Source organism: Gymnoscopelus braueri (genome assembly GCF_963280865.1).
Source record: "Gymnoscopelus braueri genome assembly, chromosome: 17".
NCBI lineage: Eukaryota > Metazoa > Chordata > Actinopteri > Myctophiformes > Myctophidae > Gymnoscopelus > Gymnoscopelus braueri.
Genome location: NC_137617.1, coordinates 47,929,086 through 47,956,877, shown reverse-complemented (window position 1 = coordinate 47,956,877; position 27,792 = coordinate 47,929,086). Strand labels below are relative to the sequence as shown.

General features: G+C 39.8%; 1 protein-coding gene across 1 annotated transcript in view; it reads right to left on the bottom strand.

Moving 5' to 3' along the window:
- Positions 1-27,792, bottom strand: part of LOC308105203 (uncharacterized protein) — a gene marked incomplete at its 3' end in the record, with an annotated part of 438,556 nt that overhangs the window by 399,281 nt on the left and 11,483 nt on the right. The window contains exons 11-13 of the mRNA XM_080455838.1: positions 27,600-27,739; positions 26,179-26,257; positions 25,427-25,468 (exon numbers count right to left, since the gene is read on the bottom strand). Of these exons, the coding sequence (XP_080311964.1) occupies positions 25,427-25,468; positions 26,179-26,257; positions 27,600-27,739 (261 nt within the window). The remainder of the gene's footprint in view (positions 1-25,426; positions 25,469-26,178; positions 26,258-27,599; positions 27,740-27,792) is intronic.

The following is a 27,792-nucleotide window of genomic DNA, read 5'->3' as shown; positions in this document are numbered from 1 at the left end:
TGTTTTGGGCTCACTCGAACTCGCCACCTGATTGGCCAACGTAAGCTGTCAATCACAGAACAATGAGCGACGACGCTGATAGGCGCGGCCGTTTGAGATTTCCGGAGGGAGGGTTTACCAGGCTAGAGTGAAGCTATAGTGCCTGTTTCTCTACAGAGGCTGAGTGAAGCTTTAGTGCCTGTTTCTCTACAGAGGCTGAGTGAAGCTTTAGTGCCTGTTTCTCTACAGAGGCTGAGTGAAGCTTTAGTGCCTGAGAAGACATGAAAACATGGCAACCACCACCATCATCATCATCATCATTTATTAAACTCAAGACCAGGGGTCTTCAACGTTCATCAGGCCGAGGACCCCTTACCTGAGAGAGAGATGAAGCAGGGACCCCACTACATATTGGATTCATTTTAAATGTGTTTTCAGACATTTAACCACTAAACCCTCAATACTTAGTAAACTTGACCTTTGGCTCTGTACTTGGTCTGCTCTTTTATCCCTCTACTACACCAAACCTCTTCGCCGAAAATAACCGATCTACAAGCTCACAATGTGTCTCCGATGTGTCTCGGCAACCCCCCCCCCCCATAATAGAGATGCGAGGGTTCAAGTGGTTAGTGTAAACATTTACAAATATACATATATATTTATATTTGTTGTCTTTGTCGATATACGTACTGCATGATGACAAAGATCAAGGGTTCCCAAACTTTTCAGGCCAGGACCCCCATAATAATCATATTTGAAATGGGGACCCCCACCCTGACAAGCACTTGTAGACATTATCATTTAGATTGGTTTCACAGATACATATTGTGAAAATAGCTGATCTACAAGCCTGTGGTTCGGCTATTTTCACAATGTTTGCCTCTTTAATGCAATATTTGACAAATTTTCCAATTTGGTATTAAAAAGGTCATAAAAGTCCTTAAATTGTAACTTTATAAATGTGCAGATACCCTGTATACACTTATACTGTATGTTGGTTTGTTTACTGTTGAGTGAGAAAACAATGTTGCTTAAGATAATCATCTGCGACCCCCACTAAAATCATTTGGGGACCCCCATCCCCGACCCCCAGTTTGGCAACCACTGACATAGATAAGACCTTTATGAATATACATAAATCTTGATTTTATTCACCTGTTTGATTCCCATAGCTGCACATTCCTCCACTCACACCTGACTTTAATAGACACAGTGGCCCTCATTTATCAACGCGGTGCAGCCCAAATAATGGGCGTAGGGCGAGATCACCGCACCTTTCGGCATTTATCAATATATCCTGACGTGGGCTTCATCCTACCATACGCTGAGATCTCACGTCTGGTCGAGACCAGTTGTTGACGTTGGCTGCGCCCGTTTATTCCATTCTAGACCTGCGGAGCAGCATTGTCTGACTGTCTGACAGGCATCTGGACACATGTATCCACTCCTAAATGTATATATACACTAATAAATAATCCCTGTGAAAATATAACATTTTATAAAGTAATTTAAACAAACTGCTTTAACAGTCATTCAGTTGCATTGGCTATTTGAAAATAGCAGATTTGCAAGCTCAAAAACGGGTCGCATCGCGACGCGTTGTGAGCTTGTAGATCTGCTATTTTCAAAATATACGAGCGCTTTTGCGTCGGGACTCGGGAGTCCCGCGGTCGGGACTCCCGACGATCTTTTCATGGACAGTGAGGTGTACAAACTTACAGTAGCTTGTCCTATGTTATGGAGTTATGTCATAGAGAGTTTTGAAGACTACAACCTAGCTGGGTTAAGGATATAAACCCGACGCTCCAATCTCTTATTAACGTGGCGGAATCACTGGCGCCCGTCCGAGTCTCACGGGGAATATCCTACATGACTGCTTGTGCACTGCTCGGTATGGGTTAAATAAATTAATATACAAACGTATTCCATTCATGGCGATGTGATTGGTATCATAATATGTCATTCATGTAGGCTACAAGCCTACGTGACAAAGATTGTAACGCTACGGTACGGATTACAATACATGAAAAACACAGCTGGGCGGGCGTGTGTGTGTGTGTGTGTGTGAGAGAGAGAGAGAGAGAGAGAGAGAGAGAGAGAGGGGGGGGCGTGTGCGTGTGCGTGTGTGGCGAGGCAGGCGGGGGAAACTCTTTCTCATTGGCTTTTGATGTCTTTGGTCGTATTCTGGTCCTTCTTCATGTCGTAAAATCGGGGCGTTTTGAGAATATTTAAGGGCGTGTTATTTAAATGACGCTAGGTTTCAGCCGTGACATTTATCAAGCCTGGGACCAAATGTAGGCACGGATCAGCTGTGTAGGATTCGTTGATAAATGTGACTTCGACGTTGGTGTACGGCCGAATATATGGAAAAATATAGGCTGGTTTATACGCTGCGTTGATAAATGAGGGCCAATAGGTCTACTACGTTCTTTATCAACTCTAAATGACGTCAGACGGTGCATTACTTGTTTTAAGCTCAAACAGTACATTAAAATGTGTATCTGAAAACATTGGAGGTGAGAAATAAGCAATGCAGTAGACCTACACTAAAGAGCCCTGAGTCACTCTCTGTCCCTCAGCTGCTCTCTGATCACTGCAGAGTGTGTGTGTGTGTGTGTGTGTGTGTGTGGGGGTGGGTGCGTGTGAGTGTGAGCGTGTGCGTGTGCGTGTGCGTGCGCGTGCGCGTGCGTGTGCGTGTGTGTGTGTGTGTGTGTGTGAGAGAGTCCAGCGTCCGTCGGCTGACACTGATTGGTTACATCAAAACACACCCGAGTCGTTTCTCAGCCAAATGAACTGCTGTCCGTCTTTAGTCAAAATAAACTAAACTACTTCGTTATTTACCGAAACGAAGGCTGTTTTGTGTTGTTGAAAGTCTATTCTTCAGGGTGGGAAGCCTTTCAGCACCACCTTCTCTGTAGAATACACTTTATGGGCAGAAAATAAAATATGTCCGCCGGATGGAAATTATTCTATTTGTGCCACTGCGCCCCCTACAGATCTGGTCAATGGTAATTTATATTGAGCAGATCTGTAGAGGGCGCAGTGGAGCAAATAAAATAATTTCCATCTGGAGGACAGATCTAATTTTCTGCACAACAAGTGTATTCTACAGAGAAGGATGGCTTTTTAAAAGCCATTTAAGCTTTAACTAGACTAAGTTGGTGTGAGATTATTCAATTTAATTATTTTAATTAATTTGTTAATGATAAACGAGTAATTAATTCGTTTATCATTATTGTTTATTATTATTATTAATATAGTTATAAACGTTTCATTTCTCAAACACATCTGTGTCATTGTAGTTATTGTCTGACCCATTATTATAAACTTTAATGATCTTCTCCAATAGTTTGTTATTACAGTCATTTATTTATCAAAAAGTTATTAGCATGTCAGCTAACCAGCCAATCAGAGTGTGACCATCCCTGCCTATGGGACGGTGGTGTGTTTTCTTCCTTGTTGTTTCTGCCAGGCAGTTCAAAACCAACGGTCTGTCGCTCCCTTATTTTTAACTCTATGGTCGCTCCCCTACCGACAAGTGGTTGCTATAGCAACCATACTCCATGCATCCTGTCTGCCTGCCTGCCTGCCTGCCTGCCTGCCTGCCTGCCTGCCTGTCTGTCTGTCTGTCTGTCTGTCTGTCTGTCTGTCTGTCTGTCTGTCTGTCTGTCTGTCTGTCTGTCTGTCTGTCTGTCTGTCTGTCTGTCTGTCTGCCTGCCTGCCTGCCTGCCTGCCTGCCTGCCTGCCTGTCTGTCTGTCTGTCTGTCTGCCTGCCTTATCTCGTAATTATGAGATAATTTCTCATAATATTATTACTTAGTGGGCTCTATTAAGGACTTCAAAAGGTAAGACCTGGTGCTACCTATAGATGGGTTTCCGCGCGACGTCATCACAGAGCAGAGTGCGCAATCTGCGCATGCGGGTGGTAGAACGAACCGGAAGCGCCATTCACTCTGTTGTTATTTTCGGGATTTAGATAGGCATAATGCTGCTATTTTAGGCATAATAGGCATAATGCTGCTATTATATACAAACAGATCCAACTTTCGACAAATCATTTTTATTGAGTAAAGAAGATATTACAAACTGCATCATTTAATCTACTTTCATTAAACCTGGTGAAGACCATTTCTTTTATGAGTGTACATTTGACTAGAGCTGCTGCGGGTAATAGCGCCCTCTACTGCTCAACCCTCCACTGCGCGCGCATCATCCGCTCATGTTTACAAACAGGAAACCCATCTATAGAGACACACGGGGACTACAAATTTCACGCCCACTTTTGAGACAGCGCCGCTACTCGAGGTCCGTTAGAACGATGAACTGCAGCTGCCAATGCATTCCCTATGAGAGGATATGAGAATTAGCCTACTTTTAAAATTATCCTACATTAACTGAAGACGATATTGATTTAAATAAAAATATGTTTCCAAATGTATGGAGTGTCTTTGTCAACATATCTTCTTGTTTTCTTAATAGTTGATGTGTTTCACATTTAATTTGCCACTTTAACGAGTTACCCATAATGTTAACACAGCAGAGGGTAGACAGCAGACGGGCATTTCAGTGACATCACTGTCTTTATGAGCGCCGAGCGCCGACCAGTGGCGTACCCACTGTAGAGGCAGGAGAGGCGGTCGCCTGCCCAACTAAGATCTCGCCTCCCCTAAAAAAAAAAAATAACCCGAAAATGTGTCATTGCGTGCTTAATGTCCTCAAAGTCACGCATCCAACAAGCTTTGAACTGAGCATATTGGACCTTCTGTTCCAGAGATAATGACCAAAACCTATTGAAAACGGCCACTTTCGCCAGTTTTCTGGGTATTGAAAACCTCAAGGGATGCGTCCGTGACGTATATACCATGCGACCAATTCTCCGATGCTAGCGGTTTTGACATACTGATGGAGTATATTATAGTATATTGTGGGTAGTATATCGAGATGAAAGATATGGGACATTAAAAAGGACAAATTAAACAAATGGGACAGATTATTAGAACACAAAAAAAATCGCTACAGCCTCAGTAGTTAACCAGTGAAATGACGGTATTTTACAATGCCTCTCATAGAGATTGCATTGAGAGCTGCAGTTCATCGTTCTAACGGACCCCGAGTGTCAAAAGTGGGCGTGGATTTGTAGGCCTTCCGCTTCCGGCCGTGTGTCTCTATTAGGTAGAGAGAGTCCAAAAAGGCATTGGTCACGCCTCCACGTCTTAAATGAAGTAGGTAGTACCTACTTAAACGTAGGGTAGGTGATATTTTTTGTTAACATTTTTTTTGTTGTTAAAAAGGTTAAAGTACTATGATGACTACTCTGATAGTAGTCATTGCTACAGAGCGTTTGTTCGGTCACATGGGTCTCTCCAGCTCTTTAGTAAACAGAATATAAATACATTTTCAGGTAGGTGACAATCAGGAGAGAGCACTGAAAATGCATTTTCGGTTTAATTAAGAGCTGGAGAGACATGGAGACTCCTTTTACCGAACAAACACTCTATAGCAATGAGTACTATCAGAATATAGAGCTATTTAACACTTATTTTAACCAAAGTAAATCACTTAACCTACCTTTAATTTAAGACGTGGAGGCGTGACCAATGCCATTTTGCTATTATGGGTGTGGTAATGTGCGCACTGCACCAAGGTGCTATGCGGTAAAACTGCCCTGAATTAGTCATGGGTGTGTTTGGGCGTTACTTTAATCAATCCAATCAGAGTCCCCGCTGCCATTCCCTTTAAGATCAGCCAAGACGCAGTGCTATTGTCTGTGCGTTAAGCGGTGAGAGCAAAAGAGAAGAAACCTCACATTGAAAGATGACATGTCCAACTGCAGACATGGCCGTCATAACCACTGTAGCCTCTGTCTAATTATGTGACTGTTTCCAATGTCCAAAACACATTGATATCTCTTGACAAACCAATATTATTATATTGATACTAATAATATCCACATTCTTAGTTGCTTAAGCATCTCCCCCGACCCCCTTCTATCTCAGCGCAACAAGTGGACACATCGGTATGTTTCACACATTTGCTCAATCCTGCTACTGCTGCCCAAAATATCAGATCTCCAAGCAGTGGCATAATTTGCCTAGGGTTGCTGGGTTATGAGTACCCATACACGGGACTGCCACGCAAGTGGGCCCACCAGGAGGGGATTCATTAATGAATCTAAGTTTATTCATTTATGTTTTTAACAAATAAAAATAGCCCCCCATATTACACAGTAAAGGCATCCGCTACTATATTTATTTTGGTAATTTCCAATACATTATGTAGCCTATAGGATTATATCCCTATAATAGTATTCCTATTATTTCTGAAGACTCATTGACGAGAACTTGAGAAGCGGAGAAAAATTGGAACGCTCGCCCCAAAACACACTCGCCCCATTTTTTTCCGCGGAGCGAGGCCACCGGATTAGACCCGGGGCGAGGGTGTTTTAGGACGACGGTTCTTCTATTCCATTTCTGAATGGAGAGAGGCGCATGAGAGAAGGAGGACCGTCCGATGTTTCCTTTTCGCTTGATGTCGTTTGATGGGGAGACAATAAAATCATGATCCATACACCCAATGAAAATAGACGCTTCACAGATTATAGAGATCTTTAAATCATAAATCGGTTCAGAGCACGGATTAGTTAAACTGCCGGTGTCCAAACATTTATTTTTCATGACTTAGCGGTATGTGATAAGTCTTTTTAAGTCAAGGTGCATAATAGCAGATACCGCATTGCGCCCTTAACATATGGACACTCCCCCATGCTTAAAATATGCTGGCGAGGCTTATGACTCTTATGGCGCTCAGCGCACCTTGCATAATAGGGATTGCGCATAAGATGGGGGCGTCATCACCTAATTACCGCCTAAGACGTGGATTTAAGACGTGCTTAATAGGGCCCTAAGTGACAATGCGTACTCTTAGATCATCTGGTCGGGGTCTATTGGAGATTCATACGGCTACTTTGGTGACCAAAGGAGATCGGGCCTTTGCTATAAAGGCCCCCAGACTCTGGAACAGCCTACCAGAGGAACTCAGGTTAACCAGATCATTAACACGTTTTAAATCCCTCTTAAAAACCCATTTCTACAGAATGGCCTTTTTTAACTCCTTGAGATAAATCTTGTTCGTCATTGCTCTGTTTTATTGTAAATGTAATATATCACTGTTATTGCATTCTTGCATTGTTGTTGTTGATTTGCTTTTTGATTGTTCAAGCACTTTGTAACCTTGTTTAAATTAGTGCTATACAAATAAAGTTGTATTATTATTATTATTACAGTTATAAAGTCCTATAGAACAGTATGAATAATGGTGTTTCTGTCACACAGCAGTTATAAACACTGATCTCAGACCATGAGGTCAGTGAAGAGTATCTGGTCATGTGACCATTCTACTGAAGTCCTTTAAAACCATTTATTAATTATTCATTCAATAATTAAAACATTATTTTAAAGAACTACTGACCTCATCTTCCTGTAATTCCTCAGAAATAAGAAAATGGAGATTTTTTTAAATGTCATTTGTATTTGTAACGTAAAGCTACAAAAAATGATATTAGTTATGAAATATTTTAGATGATATTGTTTTTATTTTTTTATAAAACAGATAAATCATTATCATTGTCGTCATCATCATCAACAACATTGTCGTCATCATCATCATCAACATCATCATCAACATTGTTATCATCATCATCATCAACAACATTGTTGTCATCATCATCATCATCATCATCGTTGTCGTCGTCATCATCATCAGATTAATTAACAAAAACTCCAGAAGCTCTTTATAAATGGACATTTAAAGAAACATTGTTTAATCTAAATATGGACACGATTCCTGGTGTTCCATTGGAGATTTAGTAAATAAAAATACACAGCAGTTGAGCTTTTCTTTTGATAGTTACCCTGTCATGTGATGATGATTAACACCACTATAAAAAAGCGTGCCCATGTGTTACATACAGTCGTTTTTTGTTTTGTTTTTATATTTTCTGAACATAATAAGTACAACACCTCATCCACCATGACTCTCCTCTCCTTCCTCCTCTCTCAAATGTTATTCCTCCTACACTTCTTACTGGAAGGTTTTCACTCTTTTCCAAGTTATAGGAGGGTCCATACCAGATAGGCCAGTATGTATCGCTGCTGCAGCTAGCAGCATACTACATCTCATCCATGACTCTCCCCTCCTTTCTCCTCTCTCATGCTCTTCTCTCACTGTTGTCAACTCTCTGATATTCTCCTCCAATAACATTGTGCATCTCTGTAACTCTTCTCTGAGCGCTGGACCTCTATATCCTGGTACTTCTTAGTGCTGTAGAAAATCTCTGTGTTTCCTGCCACCATTCCCTCTATCTTCTTTAGCAGCTGTGAAACCTGACCATCATGGCTGCTGTCCTTAATGTTGAGGAGGTGACGTCTGTTCCCACATTTCTCTACAAGCTGCTGATGTTCCTGACTCCCTGCTTTGAGAAACCCCTGACCAATCTGCTCTCTCTCACTGTCCTCATGGATGATGATACTGTGGCGCCAGCAGTCGTCTCCAAACACCTCCTGCATCTTCTCCATCATCCCTCTCACCTCTTCTACAGAAGGCTCTGCTGGTAGGACCAGGAGGAATGCATGGGGACCTGGGGAAGACAGCTTGAGACAGAGCCCAACATCCTGCATTGTCTCCTTCAGATAACTTCTACAGAAGTCAGGACCGTCCACCAGGACCAGATCTCTCCCACAGACCTCCCCCACTTTCCTCCTACTCTGGCTAATTTCAGAGGAGCTGGTCTCAGCACCAAACCTCTCCTTGCCCAGGATAATGTTTCCTGCTGCACTCCTCCCAGCTCCAGTCCACCCCAGTAGCACCAGTCTCAGCTCTGAAACACAATACAGATAAAAAAAACAGAAAAATAGGATATTGGTTTTGGTTTTAATTCAGTATATTTTCATATTATATTAACACAGCAACTTATCATCACGGCTCGTTTCCACCACGTTAAAAAGAAATGGAGATATTAAGCTTTTAGTCAAGGAGATAACATTGAAAACGCCGACCGGAAGGATTTTTGACATGGAGCCACATCCAGCCTCTTCTTCTCAGAAACTCCTTGGGTGATGTCAAAGTTTCGTTTTAGCGCCCCACGTGGGCCACTCGTATAAAAATAGAATTGGGTCAAAAACGGTCCGGACCGTTTTCGGCACTTCTCGTTTGGATCCTCAAAAACGGCCCGGACCGTTTATGGCACTCGATGTGTTAAAGGGCAAGACCACTTTGGTAGAGGTTTGGGTTGAGTAGTTACCTTGACATGATGTAACTCCAAAGGTGGACAAGAAATCAAAAATAATTGCTCCATCGAAAATTGATAATTCTAAATACTCCTCATTGACTTACATTGTACAGTGAAACAGCTCTCAAAGTCACTCTTTTAACCCGTAAACGAACACAAACAAAGCTGATTCAGACAATATAGAACATCACCAAACACAGTACTGTTTTTTTTTTTTAAATAAAAATGTCAACTTCCTGTTCATTTCGCTATTTTTATTAGAAGAAAAAAAAACGGACTGGATCCGCGGTTCCGGATCCGGATCTTCAATTGGTAAAATGAACAGGAAGTTCACCTTTGGAGTTACATCATGGCAAAGTAACTACACAACCCAAACCTCTACCAAAGTGGTCTTTCCCTTTAAGGTCATTTCAGACGGGAAGTGGCCGACGCGCCTGTAATTTATTTTCAGTTGAGGGGCGGTGAGGCAGGCGGGTGCAGTCCTGTGAAATTCTCACACTCGTGCTCGTTTGTGCACACGCGCGCACGCGGCAAGAGCTGGATTGTGGTTAGCTTTTGTTTTCCCCGCACCGCGCAGGAGGACAAAACAACAATGATCGCGTTGTGATCGGCATCACCCGCGCCCACCGCTCCCCGTCTGTCACGACCTTTAGGCTTTTGGTATTCAGGCAGTGGCTCTGAGACACTTTGCTACACATGCAGTCTCAGTTTGCAATTTGTCCAATCTTGCAAATTATTTGTTATTAAGTGGACTCCATACTTCACTACTATGAAGGGAAATAGGTTCTTGTGCCAGATTTGAATTGCATGAATCCATGGATATATGGTGCTTTACTCCGCAGAGAGAGAGAGAGAGAGAGAGAGACAGAGAGAGAGAGAGAGAGAGAGAGAATCACCTGAGATGAACTTCAGCTGTTCACTGAGGTAAGGGTCCCGTTGATTAATCATGTCAATCATTTTCGAACACGCTTTGTCTCCCTTGGTCTTCACCGTGTCGATGAGTTGCCGTGCTTTGTCTGACCTGAGGTTTTCTCCTTTGACTGACTCCATTTCTCCATCATTGATCACATTATTCTGCAGAAGATCGTCCAGTAGAGATTTCAAGGTGGCCTCTGAGACTCTTTCAACGAACTCTGTTCTCACAGACTTCAGCTTCTCTGCTGCTTTGTCTTCTGGGATCTTTATCCGTGTCAGACTTGGTTGATCTGTGGAAACACAAGTTGAAGACAAGATGGAGGATTTATTATTATTAATGGTATAATAATAATAATAATAATAACTAGAAAAGTGCAGTGCCTCGAGAAACTGCGTGGGCTCTAAGGCTGTCAACGAATATTCCATATTCAAATATTCAAATGAGTATGTAAAAGAACAAAAACGAATAAACAAAACGTTTAAAAAAAATAATAATCTGGCACTCAATGAGTTAACAAATATTCCATTTTCAATAAAAAAAAAAAAAAAAGAACGTTCGACTATAAAAAATAAGATACAAATTCAAACAAAATAAATAAAACGTTCTTGTGAGATTCTTGGCGCATGTAACCTTAAATGGCAGCTGGTCTCGCGAGATCACAGAGCCGTCAGTTTGAGAGGCAGACGTGAGAAGTCTCCCCACAAAGCTTTACTTCCTCGTTCAACGGTGTCCCGCACGAACGTGAGCCGATCTACAAGTCCACAATGCGTCACTGATGCAATGTGTTGTGGGCTTGTAGATTAGCTGTGTTTGCCACGGGACACTGTCACACGAAGAAGGATAAATCAGCTTGTGACAAAGGCACATTATTTTATCCTTGACCAATGCATGTTGTTGTATTTGATGAATATAATGTAACATGTTGTACAGAGTTCTGTTTCTGGCATTAACTCGCTTTCTTTTTTTTGTGAGGGGGGGGTGTCTATTGGGCCGGTCTCTGGTCTAAATTATGGTAATTGGACCGGTCGGGCCCAGTTCGGGCTTAACCTTATTCAGGCTGGGCCAGACTGGGCTGGGCTTTAATTTTCAGGCCTGTTGAGAACTCTACCAGTAGCTCCTTCATGACCCACTCCTTGTGAGTGAGAAGAGTGTTAAACAAGGCTTCTGCTGCTGCAATGGTGGTCACACTGTTCTCAGCTTGGACGTTGTGGGCCATTTCAGGATATAACCCTCTACTTGGCCTCCACATTCTTGATTTTACTGGCTAAAGCCCCTCAATTACTCCTCAATAAATCCTGTTTGTCTTTAAGCAAGTCAAAGGATAACATACTGTAAAAGATGGTAATGAACAACAACATACCGTGTGAAGAGAATGGTCTTGTATCTGGACAAGAAAGCCTGGGGTTCATTATTCCTGTTGGTTCAATTTGTCCTGTGGATGACATGAAGTGAAAGCCTTTACCGCAGTATTTACATATTATTCTGAATGGGTTAGGGTTAGGGTCTACTTATACACAATTATTTTACTCATCAAAGTAGTAGCTACAGTACAGTGAAAATGCAGCACTGGGCACCAAACGACAGGGGGCACCAAACGACAGAGTGAAAGTGAAAGAAGACTCTACTATCGGGTAAAGAGCGCCACCATATTGAAACAACCCGGCTTTCTCGGCCTGGGCACCTAGGCTCTGGAATGCCTTGCCAGAGGCTCTAAGACTAGCTAGCTCAGTGTCTTCTTTTAAGGCTGAAAACTCACCTTTACAGGGAGGCACTCTTAGGCTATTGGCTTCATTTATGTATTAGTTTTTTACTTGTTTACCTCTTTTTTTAAATTAACTGGTGTTGTTTTACCTTGTTGCACTGTATTTTATGACATTGGAAAGCACTTTTTAACTTTGTTTTGAAAAGAGCTTCATAGATACATATTATTATTATTATTATTATTATTATTATTATTATTATTACCCTTATTATTATTATTATTATTATTATTATTATTATTACACTTATTATTATTATTATTATTATTATTATTATTATTATTATTATTATTATTATTCTACAAGAGCAGCAGATTGTCTTGCACATAGTGCAGCAGTTACAAAGAAAGACCTTCAAGAGACTGCCTCCAGCAGCATTCATTAGACATGCATTAAGAGGGACGAATCGCTTATCCTGAAGATTCAACCCCAAACCCTCAGATGGTTGTAATGAGTGCTCAGAGGGGAGCAGTTAAGGTCTTAGGTATCTTAATTCATGGACAACTTGACACGTGGCCTGGACTGGGAATTGAACCTGCGACCTTCTGTTTTCCAGGCATTCTCTCTTACCAACTATGAACTATGGCCTCTGGGAGAAGAAATCCGAGCTATATGTAAGGGCGCTTTCACACTATGGTCCCGGGTGCGCACCCCGGACCACATGGCAGATGTTGTGGTAGTGTTAACGTAGCGAACCGTTCCCCGTAACGCATCACCGTACCGTACCCGAAACCACCTGGGGAGGTAGTCTCGGGTCCGATTGCTGCGGAGTCGGGAACGGAACGCGGCAGTGTGAATCCATCCGTACCAAGAGAAGGAAGTGGACTGCTAATCATATATCATTTATATATTTTTTATAATGACGCATTATTTTAGCTGGGTTATACCTTCTCATAGTTCTACTTGAATGTTGACAAGAAATAATAATCCCTCTAGTGTTTGAGTAGCGCGAGCCGTGAAAAATAATAAACAAAAAACACATGTGTGGCGAACGTATTTATAAGGATAAATACACCAAGGATTAGTCTGTAACGTCATACCAAGGATGCGTCCGTGACGCCAATATCATATTAACAGACAACGTTACATTTCGAGGTTTCAAAGGCCAGTGCACACACTGCTTTGGTTGTGTATTGTTGATCTGTTGTTATTATAACTCAAGACAACGTTAGGAACACAGTCAAACTTTATTATTCACTCAAGAGTGACTTTTCTTCTGTGAATGACATTCTCTCTCTCAAAGCCCCATAGTCCACAGCGCCCCCATGAGGCACATATTTACCATTACTGTGAAATGAAATGGTCTCGAGTCTTGGCCAGTGTGAATGCTGGCCAGCCAAGCGTACTCGGGAACGGTTTGATTCAAACGAACCCAGTGTGAAGCCGCCCTAAGTCGCTTTGGATAAAAGCGTCTGCTAAATGACTGTAATGTATTATATGTGTTTTTCTAAATCTCATGACATAGGACTGAACAGGTATATGTTTTGGGGGATGACGTCACTTCCGGTTCTAGCCTTCTTCTGACAGACAAGGGATCATAGGTTGGCGAAGAGCGCCATCTAGTGTAATCACTGAAAACACCAATTGACGTAGATCTGTGTCAATGGCAGAGACTGTGTGGTACACTTTCTATGAAGGTCGCCTCTATAATGCTTTATAAGCTCAATGTTTATAATCATGTATAACGACTTATAACCACATTTATAATGTATTATAACTGCTGGTCATAATGCATTATTATGCTCAGTGGAACAGCACATTATAACTACCCTAACTTAGTCAGTTGTAAAGGCTCATAGAGAAGTGCTGTAATGTGTCATAACGCATTATAACCAAATGTTTATTACATGGAATAATGTCTTATAAACATCAATAATATGCTATAACATGACTTTGAGACCTTTAAGTAAAGTGGCCACATATTCATGCGTTATTAGACATTGTATCATACTATAATACCCTATAGCACGACACAGTGACCTTTAAGTAAAGTGGAAACATTCTTTAATGGTTATTAGCACTTGTATCATACTATAATACCATATAGCACGACGTAGTGACCTTTAAGTAAAGTGGAAACATTATTTAATGGTCATTAGCACTTGTATCATACTATAATACCCTATAGCATGACATAGTGACCTTTAAGTAAAGTGACAACATTCTTTATAAGTCATTAGCATTTGTATCATATTATAATACTCTATAGCTTGATTTAGAGAGAAGGAATGAGTCCATATCAGTGTGTTTTGAGTTTGTTCATTTTACTGGACATTATGGAACTGCAACCAGACAGTTAAACACATGAACAATGAATGTAAGGCACGTTTCTTCATCACATTATCATAACAGGATGCATTGACTTTCTTTTTGATTGATAGCCATACTGTAACTGGACATAAACAGAATAATACATAACAGAAATAACATCACATTTAAACAAAAACATGTTTTACAAAAATATAACATAAATACATGACACCAAATAGTTCTGTTGTTTCCAAAATAGTATTACTATTACAGTGGGGTAGAATTCATTAATTAATCACAACACAGTCACACAGTAGCAGCTTGGGGCCTCTGCAGTTACTACTTCAGTGCAAGTTAGCTTTAGCTGCTAAATTAAGATGCTAAGCTAAAATGTAAAGCTAAGCTGCTCAGCATGGAGGACAATTTGGTTACAAACATTATGGAGACAAATGGCCAAATTTCCCACCATCAAAATACTCCCTGGTCATATGCTACTTTATGTGTCTAAGTTTACCCATTTTATGATATCCCACCTGCAACAAGATAGTTAAACACATAATTAAACAATGAATTTAGGCACGTTTCTGTCCAGTCTTCATCACATTGCATAACAGGATGTTATTGTCCTCTTTGACTGACAGAATCCTGTAGCGCTCACTGGAGTGTAATGCCCCCTTGTGGCGCGGTGGAGCTATTGCTCTGCATGTGTTGTTTTTTGCAGGAATGGAACACAGTGACTATTAAGTAAATAGACTAACATTACAACAATATGACAGAAAATAAATACACTTATGCGTGAACTCTCTCTTTTAAACTATTTAACTTGTAATACCATGACATCTACTATGAACTTGAATAGCAACAACACATACAGAGCAATAGCTCCACCACGCCACAAGGGGGCATTACACTCCAGTGAGTGCTACAGGATTCTGTCAGTCAAAGAGGACAATAACATAACATCCTGTTATGCAATGTGATGAAGACTGGACAGAAACGTGCCTTAATTCATTGTGTTTAACCTTCTTGTTGTAGGTGATATATCATAAAGTGGGTAAACTAAACTTAGACACATAAAGTAGCATATGACGAGGGGGTATTTTAATGGTGGGAAAGTTGGCCATTTGTCTCCACAATGTTTGTTTTGTAGTATTGTCCTCCATGCTGAGCAGCTTAGCTTAGCATCTTAGCTTAGCATCTTAGCTTAGCATCTTAGCTTAGCAGCTAAAGCTAACTTGCACTGAAGTAGTAACTGCAGAGGCCCCAAGCTGCTACTGTGTGACTGTGTTGTGATTAATTAATGAATTCTACCCCACTGTAATAGTAATACTATTTTGGAAACAACAGAACTATTTGGTGTCATGTATTTATGTTATATTTTTGTAAAACATGTTTTTGTTTAAATGTGATGTTATTTCTGTTATGTATTATTCTGTTTATGTCCAGTTACAGTATGGCTATCAATCAAAAAGAAAGCCAATGCATCCTGTTATGATAATGTGATGAAGAAAGGTGCCTTAAATTCATTGTTTGTGTTTAACTTGTCTTGTTGCAGTTCCATAATGTCCAGTAAAATGAACAAACTCAAAACACACTGATATGGACTCATTCCTTCTCTCTACATCAAGCTATAGAGTATTATAATATGATACAAATGCTAATGACTTATAAAGAATGTTGTCACTTTACTTAAAGGTCACTACGTCATGCTATAGGGTATTATAGTATGATACAAGTGCTAATGACCATTAAATAATGTTTCCACTTTACTTAAAGGTCACTACGTCATGCTATAGGGTATTATAGTATGATACAAGTGCTAATAACCATTAAAGAATGTTTCCACTTTACTTAAAGGTCACTGTGTCGTGCTATAGGGTATTATAGTATGATACCATGTCTAATAACGCATGAATATGTGGCCACTTTACTTAAAGGTCTCAAAGTCATGTTATAGCATATTATTGATGTTTATAAGACATTATTCCATGTAATAAACATTTGGTTATAATGCGTTATGACACATTACAGCACTTCTCTATGAGCCTTTATAACTGACTAAGTTAGGGTAGTTATAATGTGCTGTTCCACTGAGCATAATAATGCATTATGACCAGCAGTTATAATACGTTATAAATGTGGTTATAAGTCGTTATACATGATTATAAACATTTATAATGAGCATTATAATTCCTTATAAGGGCATTATAATGCATTATAAATGAGCTTATAAAGCATTATAGAGGCGACCTTCATAGAAAGTGTTACCGAATGGGTAAATGAACACATATGAACAAAACCAATTCTCATTTTTATTATCATTAGGGCTTTGATGCAAATTAACACGATGGCTGCAGTTGTGGTGCTTAAAGGAGAGGCCGGTTTGCTCTCTCCTCTCAACCACACCACAAAAAAAGAAAAAGAAAAAAGAAAAAATCGATCGACACATCAATAAATGCCTCTGACACGTCGACACCCAAAATACTGAGTGGTTAACATCCCTAGTGAACCAAATGCAAACAAAGTCAAAATGATGGTTCTAGCTAGGGTCCTCAGTGTACTACCCTTGATGAACTAGGATATCCTCCCCAGAAATCTTGTTCTTTGAGCAGCCCAAATGAGTAACCTCGTCTTTGTGATTACATTGTCGATGAATCACAATTGTCTCAATATGGGTGAACATGTACGTGCAATACATGTTGGTGGATAGTGGCAATATTGGTAATAAGCAAATTATAGTGCTCTAGATAGATTTAATTATAAATATGAACATTCCAATCTGTTTCTAATGCTCAAAAAACATACAATAATACAAATAAAAATATAAATATAACAATTACTCATAGTTGATGTGAACTCATTTTCACATTGCTGCCATCTTGGAAATATGCAAATTACGATCCAGACACAACCAATCATAAATAGAAGCATTCCACCATGTTTATAATGGTCAAACGACATGACATAGACACCACATTTGCATTTGTAGCTCATCTGGGTCAAAAGTTATAGCCAAAACCGTTTTCAAGTGGCCATATTGGATTGGCCGCTATGGCTCGGGCGCCCTGGCAAAATAATTAAAGTATGCCCTGGGCTACATCTGGGCCAAATGTGGTGCTTTCAGACTGATTTGAATGAAATTATGTCTAAGAGCCTGGATTAGGAGGACTCACTGTCCGTCACATATATTAACCTCTCTATGACCTTTGAGATGGAACAGAGGATAGAAACAGGCGGTCGTTGCTCGGGTCTAATTTGCTTATTTTTTTGTGCAGAGTGGTTACTCTCACAAGCTTATTCTGGGGGGATGTGACACTGCCTGATGGACAAGTTGGTAATATGGGAAACAATGGGGGAAATGGTGACAGCTGTGTCTCTGAGGAACCTGGTGGGGATATTATCATGGCCGGTGGCCTTGGATGGTTGCAGAGCGCTGAGTTTTGTTTCTTTTCTTTCTGTGAACTTAAGTCATCCTTTGTACACCCCGGTTTTCGCAGAAGGATCAGACATGATGATCTCGTAAATTCAAATGCAATGAATTGCGGAATAAGGGGTTTGTCCCGGCATTGGAAGGAGAAATACAGCCCAGGAGAAACCCGGACAAAAGGTATACTGAAAGGTTCTCCAAAATCCAATTCAAATAAACAACTGTACCTTTAATACTCAGGTTAAGTGAGTGTGTCCACACTTGCTTCTTCTTAGGGTCCTCATGTAGCTCCAATGAGACGACTTCTGTATTGAGATCCATCATCACCTCAAATGTTGGATGGTAATTTGGTCCATAGTTCAGATGATAAGGCTCCGAAGCCTGAAGACACATGAAACTGTTTTACTATTGCATTGATGTATTACTGTAGTGTGCTAGCAGTGGTAGAAGTTGTACAGTAGTTGAAGTAGTAATAGAAGTGTTTATTATTATTATTATTATTATTAAATATAATGAGATGGAAAAAGATGATCTCCAATGGCGACCCCGATAGGAATTAGCCGAAAAAATATTATTAATAATAATAATAACAATAGTTGAACACTATTATATACACTGAACACTATTATAACTTGAGTATTACGAGTACATTACACTGAACACTATTATATACTGAACACTATTATAACTAGTGTGTTATGAGTACATTACACTGAACACTATTATAACTAGTGTATTATGAGTACATTACACTGAACACTATTATAACTAGTGTTATAATAGTGTTCAGTGTAATGAGTACATTACACTGAACACTATTATAACTAGTGTGTTATGAGTACATTACACTGAACACTATTATAACTAGTGTGTTATGAGTACATTACACTGAACACTATTATAACTAGTGTGTTATGAGTACATTACACTGAAAACTATTATAACTAGTGTATTATGAGTACATTACACTGAACACTATTATAACTAGTGTATTATGAGTACATTAAACTGAACACTATTATAACTAGTGTGTTATGACTACATTACACTGAACACTATTATAACTAGTGTAGTATGACTGCATTACACTGAACACTATTATAATGAGGCAAATAAGTGACAATTAGTTTTCGAAAACGAGCATCACCAAAATAAAAGTTGAATTAACACATTTTCATATTGTTGTGTCACTCCTGGTGTGTAATGACCTTAAGTCTTTAAAATATTTTGATTTCTTTTTTTTTCATTTCATAAGAAAGCAGAGAATCATAGCAAAATATATATTTGTTAAGATTGAGAAGAAAGGAAAGAAAAAGAAGAATACAATATTGAGTAAATAGTTTTGTAACTGCTGTACAACCTTTTTTGATCATAATATGATAATAATATAATAAAATTATGATAAAACCAGGTTATACAGTAGGTTTAGTGTGTGATACCTTAGGTTGAACATCATGTGTAGGACAGTGCAGACTGTAGACTGTCTTTGGGGCGAGACGACAGATTGCCGGAGAGTCGATGTATTTATCATTTTGGTTGTTGATCTTTGACATCACCTACAAGAACACCAAGACAACTTGACCAGCTGGTTCACTCATAATGTCTGGTACATGGGCAGATTTTACAGGCTACTGTACAGTATGTGTAGGCTTTGTTGCCATCAATAGGGTCATTGTGTCCTCCTACTACATTATAAACTTTGGTCTTTCATTTTTGTCAACTACAGAATATCCTCTGGTTGTCTTTTCTAAATGTGAATCTATTTCATGTTTTACCGGTGGAGTCTGACTCAACACATTCTCTGCCAGGTATTAATTAATTAATTCATCCGCCGCTGCCAGCGTTTTTATATTATTTTGAAGATCCACAGAGAGCCATGGAAGCTACGATGTGAACACGGATGTAAACAAAGGCTGTCTGGGGGGAGGGGGAGGGTCTCGTCTATCCACAGGAACAAAAACATTTTACTGCGATCGTCAATTCCGTTGCAATCGGCAGTTGAATATGGCTTGTTTTCATAAAAAAAATAAGAAATCCTAAATGTGTTTTTCTACATCTCATAACATGGGAGTGGATGGAGTGACTATTTTTGGGACGACGTCATTTCTGCTTCTATGATTCTCACACAGTCAAGGGATCATTCATAGGTTGGGGAAGAAAGCCCTCTAGCGTAATTTAAAAAATAATATATTTATTTTTAATGACGTAGATCTACACCAATAGCAGGGAATGTTTTAAGAGTCATCTTAAACCGGTCATCAAATGATTGGCTTAGGAATGCAACAAAAACAAAGGAATCTCCATGAACTCAAGGTTTCATTGGGTGTGTAATTGATAGGAAATAAGTAATTATTTGGGTGAACTACCTTTAAATAGATTCAAACCCTCTGAGATGCTAGTTACTTAACAGAACATACTTTACCTCTTCAATAGGCACGTTGTCTGGCAGCAGAAATACTTTCATCTGAAGTCTGTCGCTTGGTGGTCGAAGGAACAGCAGAACTTGACAATAGGTCAGTCTAGGTTTAAGTAGTTTGGAAATGCTTTTCCACACGAGCCCAAACTTGGACAGATGGGTCACATTTACAACCACGTGAGTCTTGGTCACTTCCACTGGTTCTAAGATGTTCACCACCCCGTCATCAGAGATGTGGACCACAGAAAGGTCATCAACTGTGAAAATATGTTTACATTTAGCAGATTATTTAATATGCGTGAAAATCAGACACAACACGATATGTTCCGTGTATCTACAGAGTTTAACGTGACACAGAGGACATTTGAAAGTCTTGTGTCTTATTTTCACCTCCTATACTTAGTTTAACCCATTAAGACCTGAAGCCGATTCTACAAATACCTTCTAAATCAGTAGTTATCAAACTTTTTCGTGCCAAGGACCCCCAAAATGATATGTATTTGGCAGCGGACCCCCCCATCTGATTTTTGTTTTGTGCCAGGGACCCCCATAAGAGAAGATTTATGTAAAAAAGCAGATGTACAAGCTTGTATGGGTTAAATATCAGCAACGTTCCCCTTTAAACATCATGGATCCAATTTTACGGTAAACCTCGAAAAAAGAAAAGAAAAGAAAGAAACAACACACAACTGTCTCTTTAACACTCGCATGACGGCATAAGGTCCACCTACCACACAAGCAGACTTTGCTTTGGCTACTAGGGGTGTCACGATACTCGATACGTATCGAAATCGAACCGAAAATGACGTTCGATACAGTGTATCGAAATCAAAAGCCGTATCGCGATTCAAGGGTTAATTTAAAAAAATACTCCCGCGCATGCGCACATCCGATTGCACGTCCGGGTGAAGCCATGCTGCGAGCAGCTGTTGTGTTTTTCCGTGCATCGCTCATGCGTGCTTACGACGGGGGAGAAAAAAAAGACGACAGGACCAACCCACACACACACACCACAGAGGAGTTTGGAGTAGACAGAGAGAGACCGCTGTAGCGTTGCGTCTGTACTACTTAACATTTCACCATGGCCACTGCTGAAGCCAGCGATGGTAATGATGATACACAAACGGAAGAATTGGAAAACCCTCCCGCTGTCAAAAGTCTGGCTATATTTTGGCTTCCCAGTTAGTCGGCTACCGTTTGTCGATTATGCTCCACATTGATAGTTGCTCCGTCTTTTTTCCCCTCTACACCTATAGAGCGTCGCAGTTCCCGCCCACTTCCTGTTTTTTTTGGTGCCGGAAGAAAAAACTCAATGCATTTTTCCATTGACATTTCCAAAAATATTTATATCTATTAATTTAAGCCTCGAATCAAGCCATCATGAGAGGACATGAATCATGACCATAAAAAAAAATTTCTGTGATTTTTTTGTATTTTATATTTAATTATATGATATACTATATTTAATAAATACCCTTTGTTTTGCCGTTTTCAAAAAAAAAAATCACAGAAAAAAACGTTTTATGGTCATGATTCATGTCCTCTCATGATGGCTTGATTCGAGGCTTAAATTAATAGATATAAATATTTTTGGAAATGTCAATGGAAAAATGCATTGAGTTTTTTCTTCCGGCACCAAAAAAAACAGGAAGTGGGCGGGAACTGCGACGCTCTATACCTCTCGGCCAAACATCGCCAATCTACAAGCTCACAACGCCTCACAGCGCGAGGCGTTGTGAGCTTGTAGATCTGCTATTTTTGGCTAAAGTTCACCTCAGAAAAGGGATGGGGTTAAGGTAAAAAAAAATAAAACATGTTGAAGACCCCTGGCTTAGCTTATTATTCACATTTCTTGTTTGTTAAAGCTCTTACCTGTTCAAACAATGTGAACATACTTTAAGATGTTTAAGAACATGTAGCCAAATAACAGTTGTCTTTGTATTCAACTTTGTATTTAGATTTTATTTAGTTATAGAGCTTCTTGTTGTTAACTCATCTTAAAAAAGAATCTGAAAATGACAGTTGTTGTAAGGGCATAAAACCCTTTTTGTTATTCTCATTTGATATTATTCAAATAAAAGGGACTTATTGAGAAACATGTGTTTTTCTTTACAAATACAGACAATAGCCTAAATTAATAATCATATAGCCCTCAAAGCTGAAAAAAGGACGTTTTAAAATATATATATCGTATCGAAAATCGAATCGAATCGTGACCTTAATATCGAAAGTCGAATCGAATCGTGGATTAGGCGTATCGTGACACCCCTATTGGCTACACAACATTTCAATCCCACTCACACCTCACTACGCTTCATTTGGCTTAGAGGCATAAAACTAAATCTAATATATAACTCTGAATGTGTGTCCGGGAGGAAAATATTCCCCGAAACCTGGCCAGTGGCAATCCACGTTGTTAAATAACCACAGTTCAGTCGCTTTTACTTTGGAAAAAAAAGATTCACTGGTAGCGACAGAGTAAACAATATTTACTTAAGTTACACAGATCAACTTTTCAAAGTTACATTTATGCATGTGACCAGACGCATATCTCATTGAAGAGTATAGATCCGATAGATTATAACTCTATATGGCATAGATATGATGAGGGAACTGAAAATTATGACAATAGCTTTAAGTGTTGAAAGTAAGCTATGCCTTTACGCACTGTGTTTCGTTTTGAGCCAGACACGCATGCAGGCTGGGTTGTTTTCATCAGTGCACAGACATATTGCTCAGACAAAAACATTTAAAGGTTAGGATTATGGGTTCAGGTTGGAGTTATGTTAAACACAGTTGTCATTTTTATTTAGAGGGGAGAGTTTGCTTTGCCAGGTTTTGAGCTGACAGTGACATGCAAATGATCCCATTAACTAGAACAATGACGGTCTCCAGGTGGTCTGGAGGTGTGAAGACCTCTGCCTGGGGAAAATGGGTGAGAGCTGTCAATTTAGCCAAAAATGAACATCTGGGAATGCACAAAGGTGCCAAATTCCATATTTAGAAAACGTTTCAGATGGGGGAAAAAACGAGATAATTTGGATTGAATATTGAGGGGAAAAGTCAAGGGGAACCTTCTGAGAGCTTCATGAGCGAAGATAATCAACTTAAAAATCTCAAAATCGGTCAGGCTGACCGCTTAGACACTGGTTTCCAACATATTATTATTACACTGTGTCACTTTGAACCAGAACATTGAAAATGATTGGACAATGCTAAAAGCAGCGCCTCACCGGATGTGACCTCACAGTGTGGCAGGTGTAGCTGGCTGACAGACCCCTGAGGACACTGAATGTCATACAGAGGTCCTGCAGGAGTCCCTGCTGTTGACTGGAGCTGTTCTTCATCCCACTCATCAGCCTTGTAGAGGACTTCTGCTTCCCCTGTCGTTTTAATCATCAACCCTGTCACATTGCAATGGGACAGCCCTGCCTCGGGTAACTTGGAGCTGTGACACAAAACAATCATTTTATTGATATCATCTATTGACTTCATTAGGTGTCACGTTGCCACATGTTGCGTCCAGTTCATTTACAATGCCAGTGGTTGGTTGAATAGAAACAACATGTTTGTGGAAACAGCTGTGGTGAGTTATCAGCTGATGGGTTTAAAGACACAACTTCTACATCTATAGAGGAAGCTACCAATGAAGCTGTTTAGGATGACTGACCTGTATTCATAGGTTTTATGTTCTGTGTTCACGCTGGGTGAAAAAGTCTGAAATGCAGAAAGCAGTCAGGAACAAACAATCAGTAACTTTCCTTAATGAGACTCAAAGACACAATGGAGACTGAATTGAGTCACCTACCTGAGTTTGTGTTTGACTGCTTGTATTAAATGAGTTATTAGTAGTTATATAGACATTTTTTGATGCATCAAGACGCATCGTAGAGTCGAATCAAATCGTTAACCGATGAATCGTAATCAAATTGTGCGGCCAATGAAGATTATGATTGAAATGGCCAAGCCATGGTGTGTGTCCGGGGTCTGCCAGCACACAAGCACTCCAACTGTCATGGCTCCAAACTTTCTCATGTGATAATTCTTATCTATTTGACACCGGCTAACAGAAACACACACACACACACACACACGCACACACACACACTACCTGAAACGTCTCTGATGGCATCAGAGACACATTTGGCTGACTCAGTCCAGCACCTGGAGGAAAAATAATAGCTTGGTTTCAGTTAAAATGAATATACCGTACAACAGTCTTAGTAGGGCAGGGGAGAGGGTCCCCCAGCACCTGAGTGACATTTCTTTCATAGTAAAATGTCCATAGACCTGACTGCTTATTTCTCTCGCAAACAAATTTGGCAACACTGCGTGCATGTCACACTGTGTGCATGTTGCGCTGCAGTGAGATAGAAGTAGGAGAGGAGACGCTTACTATTGTGAATATTATTATTATTATTAATATAATAATATTGGTTTGTCAAGCGATATCCATGTGCTTTGGACAATGGAGACAGTGACTTAATTAGACAGAGGCTTCAGTGGTTCATATAGGCTATCCATGTTTCACTGAAGAGTTTAATGTGACGCTACAGATCGCGCTGATATGCTTTATTTATAAAGATTTTACGTACAGGATCTGTAGTTACTATTACAAGTTAGTGAAGTTACACATGCACATTCCCAGTTAGCCTATATTATAATGTTCTGCCTGCATGTAGTCTGACAATATATGTGAGCTGGTATGTTAATATGTATTTTAAAGACAATGGAATCCCCCGCTGTGCCCCGCAGCGCGGGGGACATGGTGTCAGGATTGTCTGGAGCCAGAGGCGAGAGACTGGCCAATGGAATAGCAGGAAACGAACGTCATTATGACCTTATTTCAGGCTGCGTAGGGGATGGGCTGACGGCCGTCATGCGAGTGTTAAGGAGAGGACAAACACATCTGAGGTCTCCCCCGGAAATCTACCAAACAAATCGTCATCACGGCCAAAATATTCACCTAACACGCATGTCTTTTGGGCATTATGTAGCCACACTTGTCTTCTTTCACACAATGTGACTACCAAAGCACAGAGACATACAGAATGTGAACTAAAGCCTTCTGAGCGACAGGAGTCTCCTCCATTGTGGCTCATGTTTATGTATTTATCATTGGCAACAAGATGTTTTAAAGCCTGTGTGTGTGAGAGGGGGGAGGGGGAGTTCAGCTGCCTGCACTGCCCTGAGACAGAGAGAGAATACTTCTCCATGCAACGGTGTTTTACCGAGATTCTACTTGTTTTCTTTTTTTGCTTTGAAATCCACAGACGGCCTTGAAATCTGCGGTAATTTCCACGATTGTGGAATCACGTTTTCCTGGGAGGACTATCTAGTTCTTAGATTGATTCCATGGTCAAACATAAAGGTCAGAGAGTGAATAATTTACCTGTTGTCTGGCTAATCTGAGGTTCTTTCACACCTGATGCACCTGAGAGAAAACAACAATCAGTTGATACTGTTACAGAAATGACTTTTATGTTCATGATGTGAAGAAAACAAGCAGCAAGACACAATATTCAATGAACTGATTCACTATATTACATCATCAGAGAAGAATCAGAACATCTGATCACTTCAATACATTTGTCTTATTTGATAACTTAAAGGACGACTTCACCGATTTTCAACCTCTCTTCATATAATTGGTCCTCACTAATTATAATGGTGGCACTTTGTTTCTACTCAGTTTGTGTCTCAGAGGAGGGATGTGGACAGTTCAGGAACCCACCTACCAGTGATATCATCGTTAGGCAGGTTTTTCTTTTCAAACAAGATTTTTAAAATATATTAATATAAGAACAATAGCTTCTATTATAGCATGCTAACTTTCCAGCAATAGAAAGCCTGCAGTTTCTATTGGCTTGGATTCCCCTTCGATGATGTCACTGGTAGACAGGTTTCTGAACTGTCCACAGCCCTCCTCTGAGACACAGAGTGAGTAGACACAAATAGTAACTTATTATAATGAGCATTAGTGAGGAGGAGCAATTGTATGAAGATAGGTTGAAATGGGTGAAGTTGTCCATTAAGTAACACTGTTTTCATTTAAATGTTAAACTCTATTCCTCCAGTACAGTAAGTATGTTAAAATAAATGCTGTAATAATAGTTTTAATAATACTAGAAACAGGAAACTAACCTGCAACCTGCATTACACCTTCATTACTGAATCCACCAGGGAGGCTTGGTAGTGATGCTGTTACACTGGACACATCACTCTGTATGTAGAACAAAGAAGACATTAACATGTTACAATCACACCATAAATGTTATTAACTATTATCTATCAAATCAATAAGCATTATGGGAATGATCAATAGGCTGCCCTGAACCAGATGTGTTGGAAATATAAATTGACTGTACTTGTTGTCTGTTATTATAAATGTTTTTGGAAAGAAGAAGAGTGTGTAAAGTCAGTCTCTTTGGCTATCAAAGGTGTAGCTTTTGTCCCAAAGGAATGTCCATTCTTAATATACACACACACACACACACACACACACACACACACACACACACACACACACACACACACACACACACACACACACACACACACACACACACACACACACACACACACACACACACACACACACGATAAGTAAATAGCGAGCTCAGAGCAGGGCATTGTGGGTAGGGGGGCAGAGCTTTCCTTTTCAGCATATGGCTGCAAGCTACTGAAAACATATTCCCAACGATTATATACAGTAGTCTAGGAAAAACACCTATGTGTGTGATATAAAAGTGATGTAAAAGTACTGTTATGCAATGGGAAAATAGTTCTGCTGAATCTGAACGGCTTTTGGCCAAACTGTGTTGAACTTCTGTTAGAAATCCACAGATACAATTTTATTTCACTTTTGCAGATATCAATAGGTCTAACTTTGTCTAGATCAATATTTACGCTGCTGTAACCTTTACAATAGAAGAACAAGAAATGGGAGATGCTCTTCATTCAAAGTCAAGGTAGGTCTATATCTGCTCCCCACAACTGTCAAAGCCCTGAGTAGGCAACCCGGCCTGGCAGAGACGCACACTTATCTAACATTTCATTTCATTTCAATTCATCGCACACTTATCTAACATTTCATCGCACACTTATTTAATAATTCAATTTGATTCGATTCGAATCGTGATTTGATTTGATTTGATTTAATTTAATTTAATTTAATTTAATTTAATTTAATTTAATTTAATTTAATTTAATTTAATTTAATTTAATTTAATTTAATTTAATTTAATTTAATTTAATTTAATTTAATTTAATTTAATTTAATTCAATTCAATTCAATTTAATTTAAAGTTGTAATTGTGTTTAAAGTTTACTGTTGTTGCTGCAATGTTGCTACGACACCTGAATTTCCCCACAGTGATACATAAAGATTGATCTTATCCTATCATTCTTCAGCAGTAAATGTTTGCTTCCCTTTCCTTCAAAAAGTGTCATCTGTCTTGTCTCATGTCTTCTATTTGTTACTAAACGTGGAGAATATGGTACCTGTAGCCTAATTTCTCCAGGAGAATGGCCCCCATGGCAGCCATTAACTGTGAGATATTTACCTCAGAGTCAGGCTCTGTGTTTGGTTCTGCAGGGCCGTGCACATGCACACGCCCTGGGTCACATGCCTCAGTCACGATCACACAGAATGGGCTCTTGGGCACCGGAGAGCCATTGTAGAATACCTCTACACTGTGTGGTCCTGAAACATGTCAACAGAACAAACACCACAGGCATCACACTCACATAGTGGGA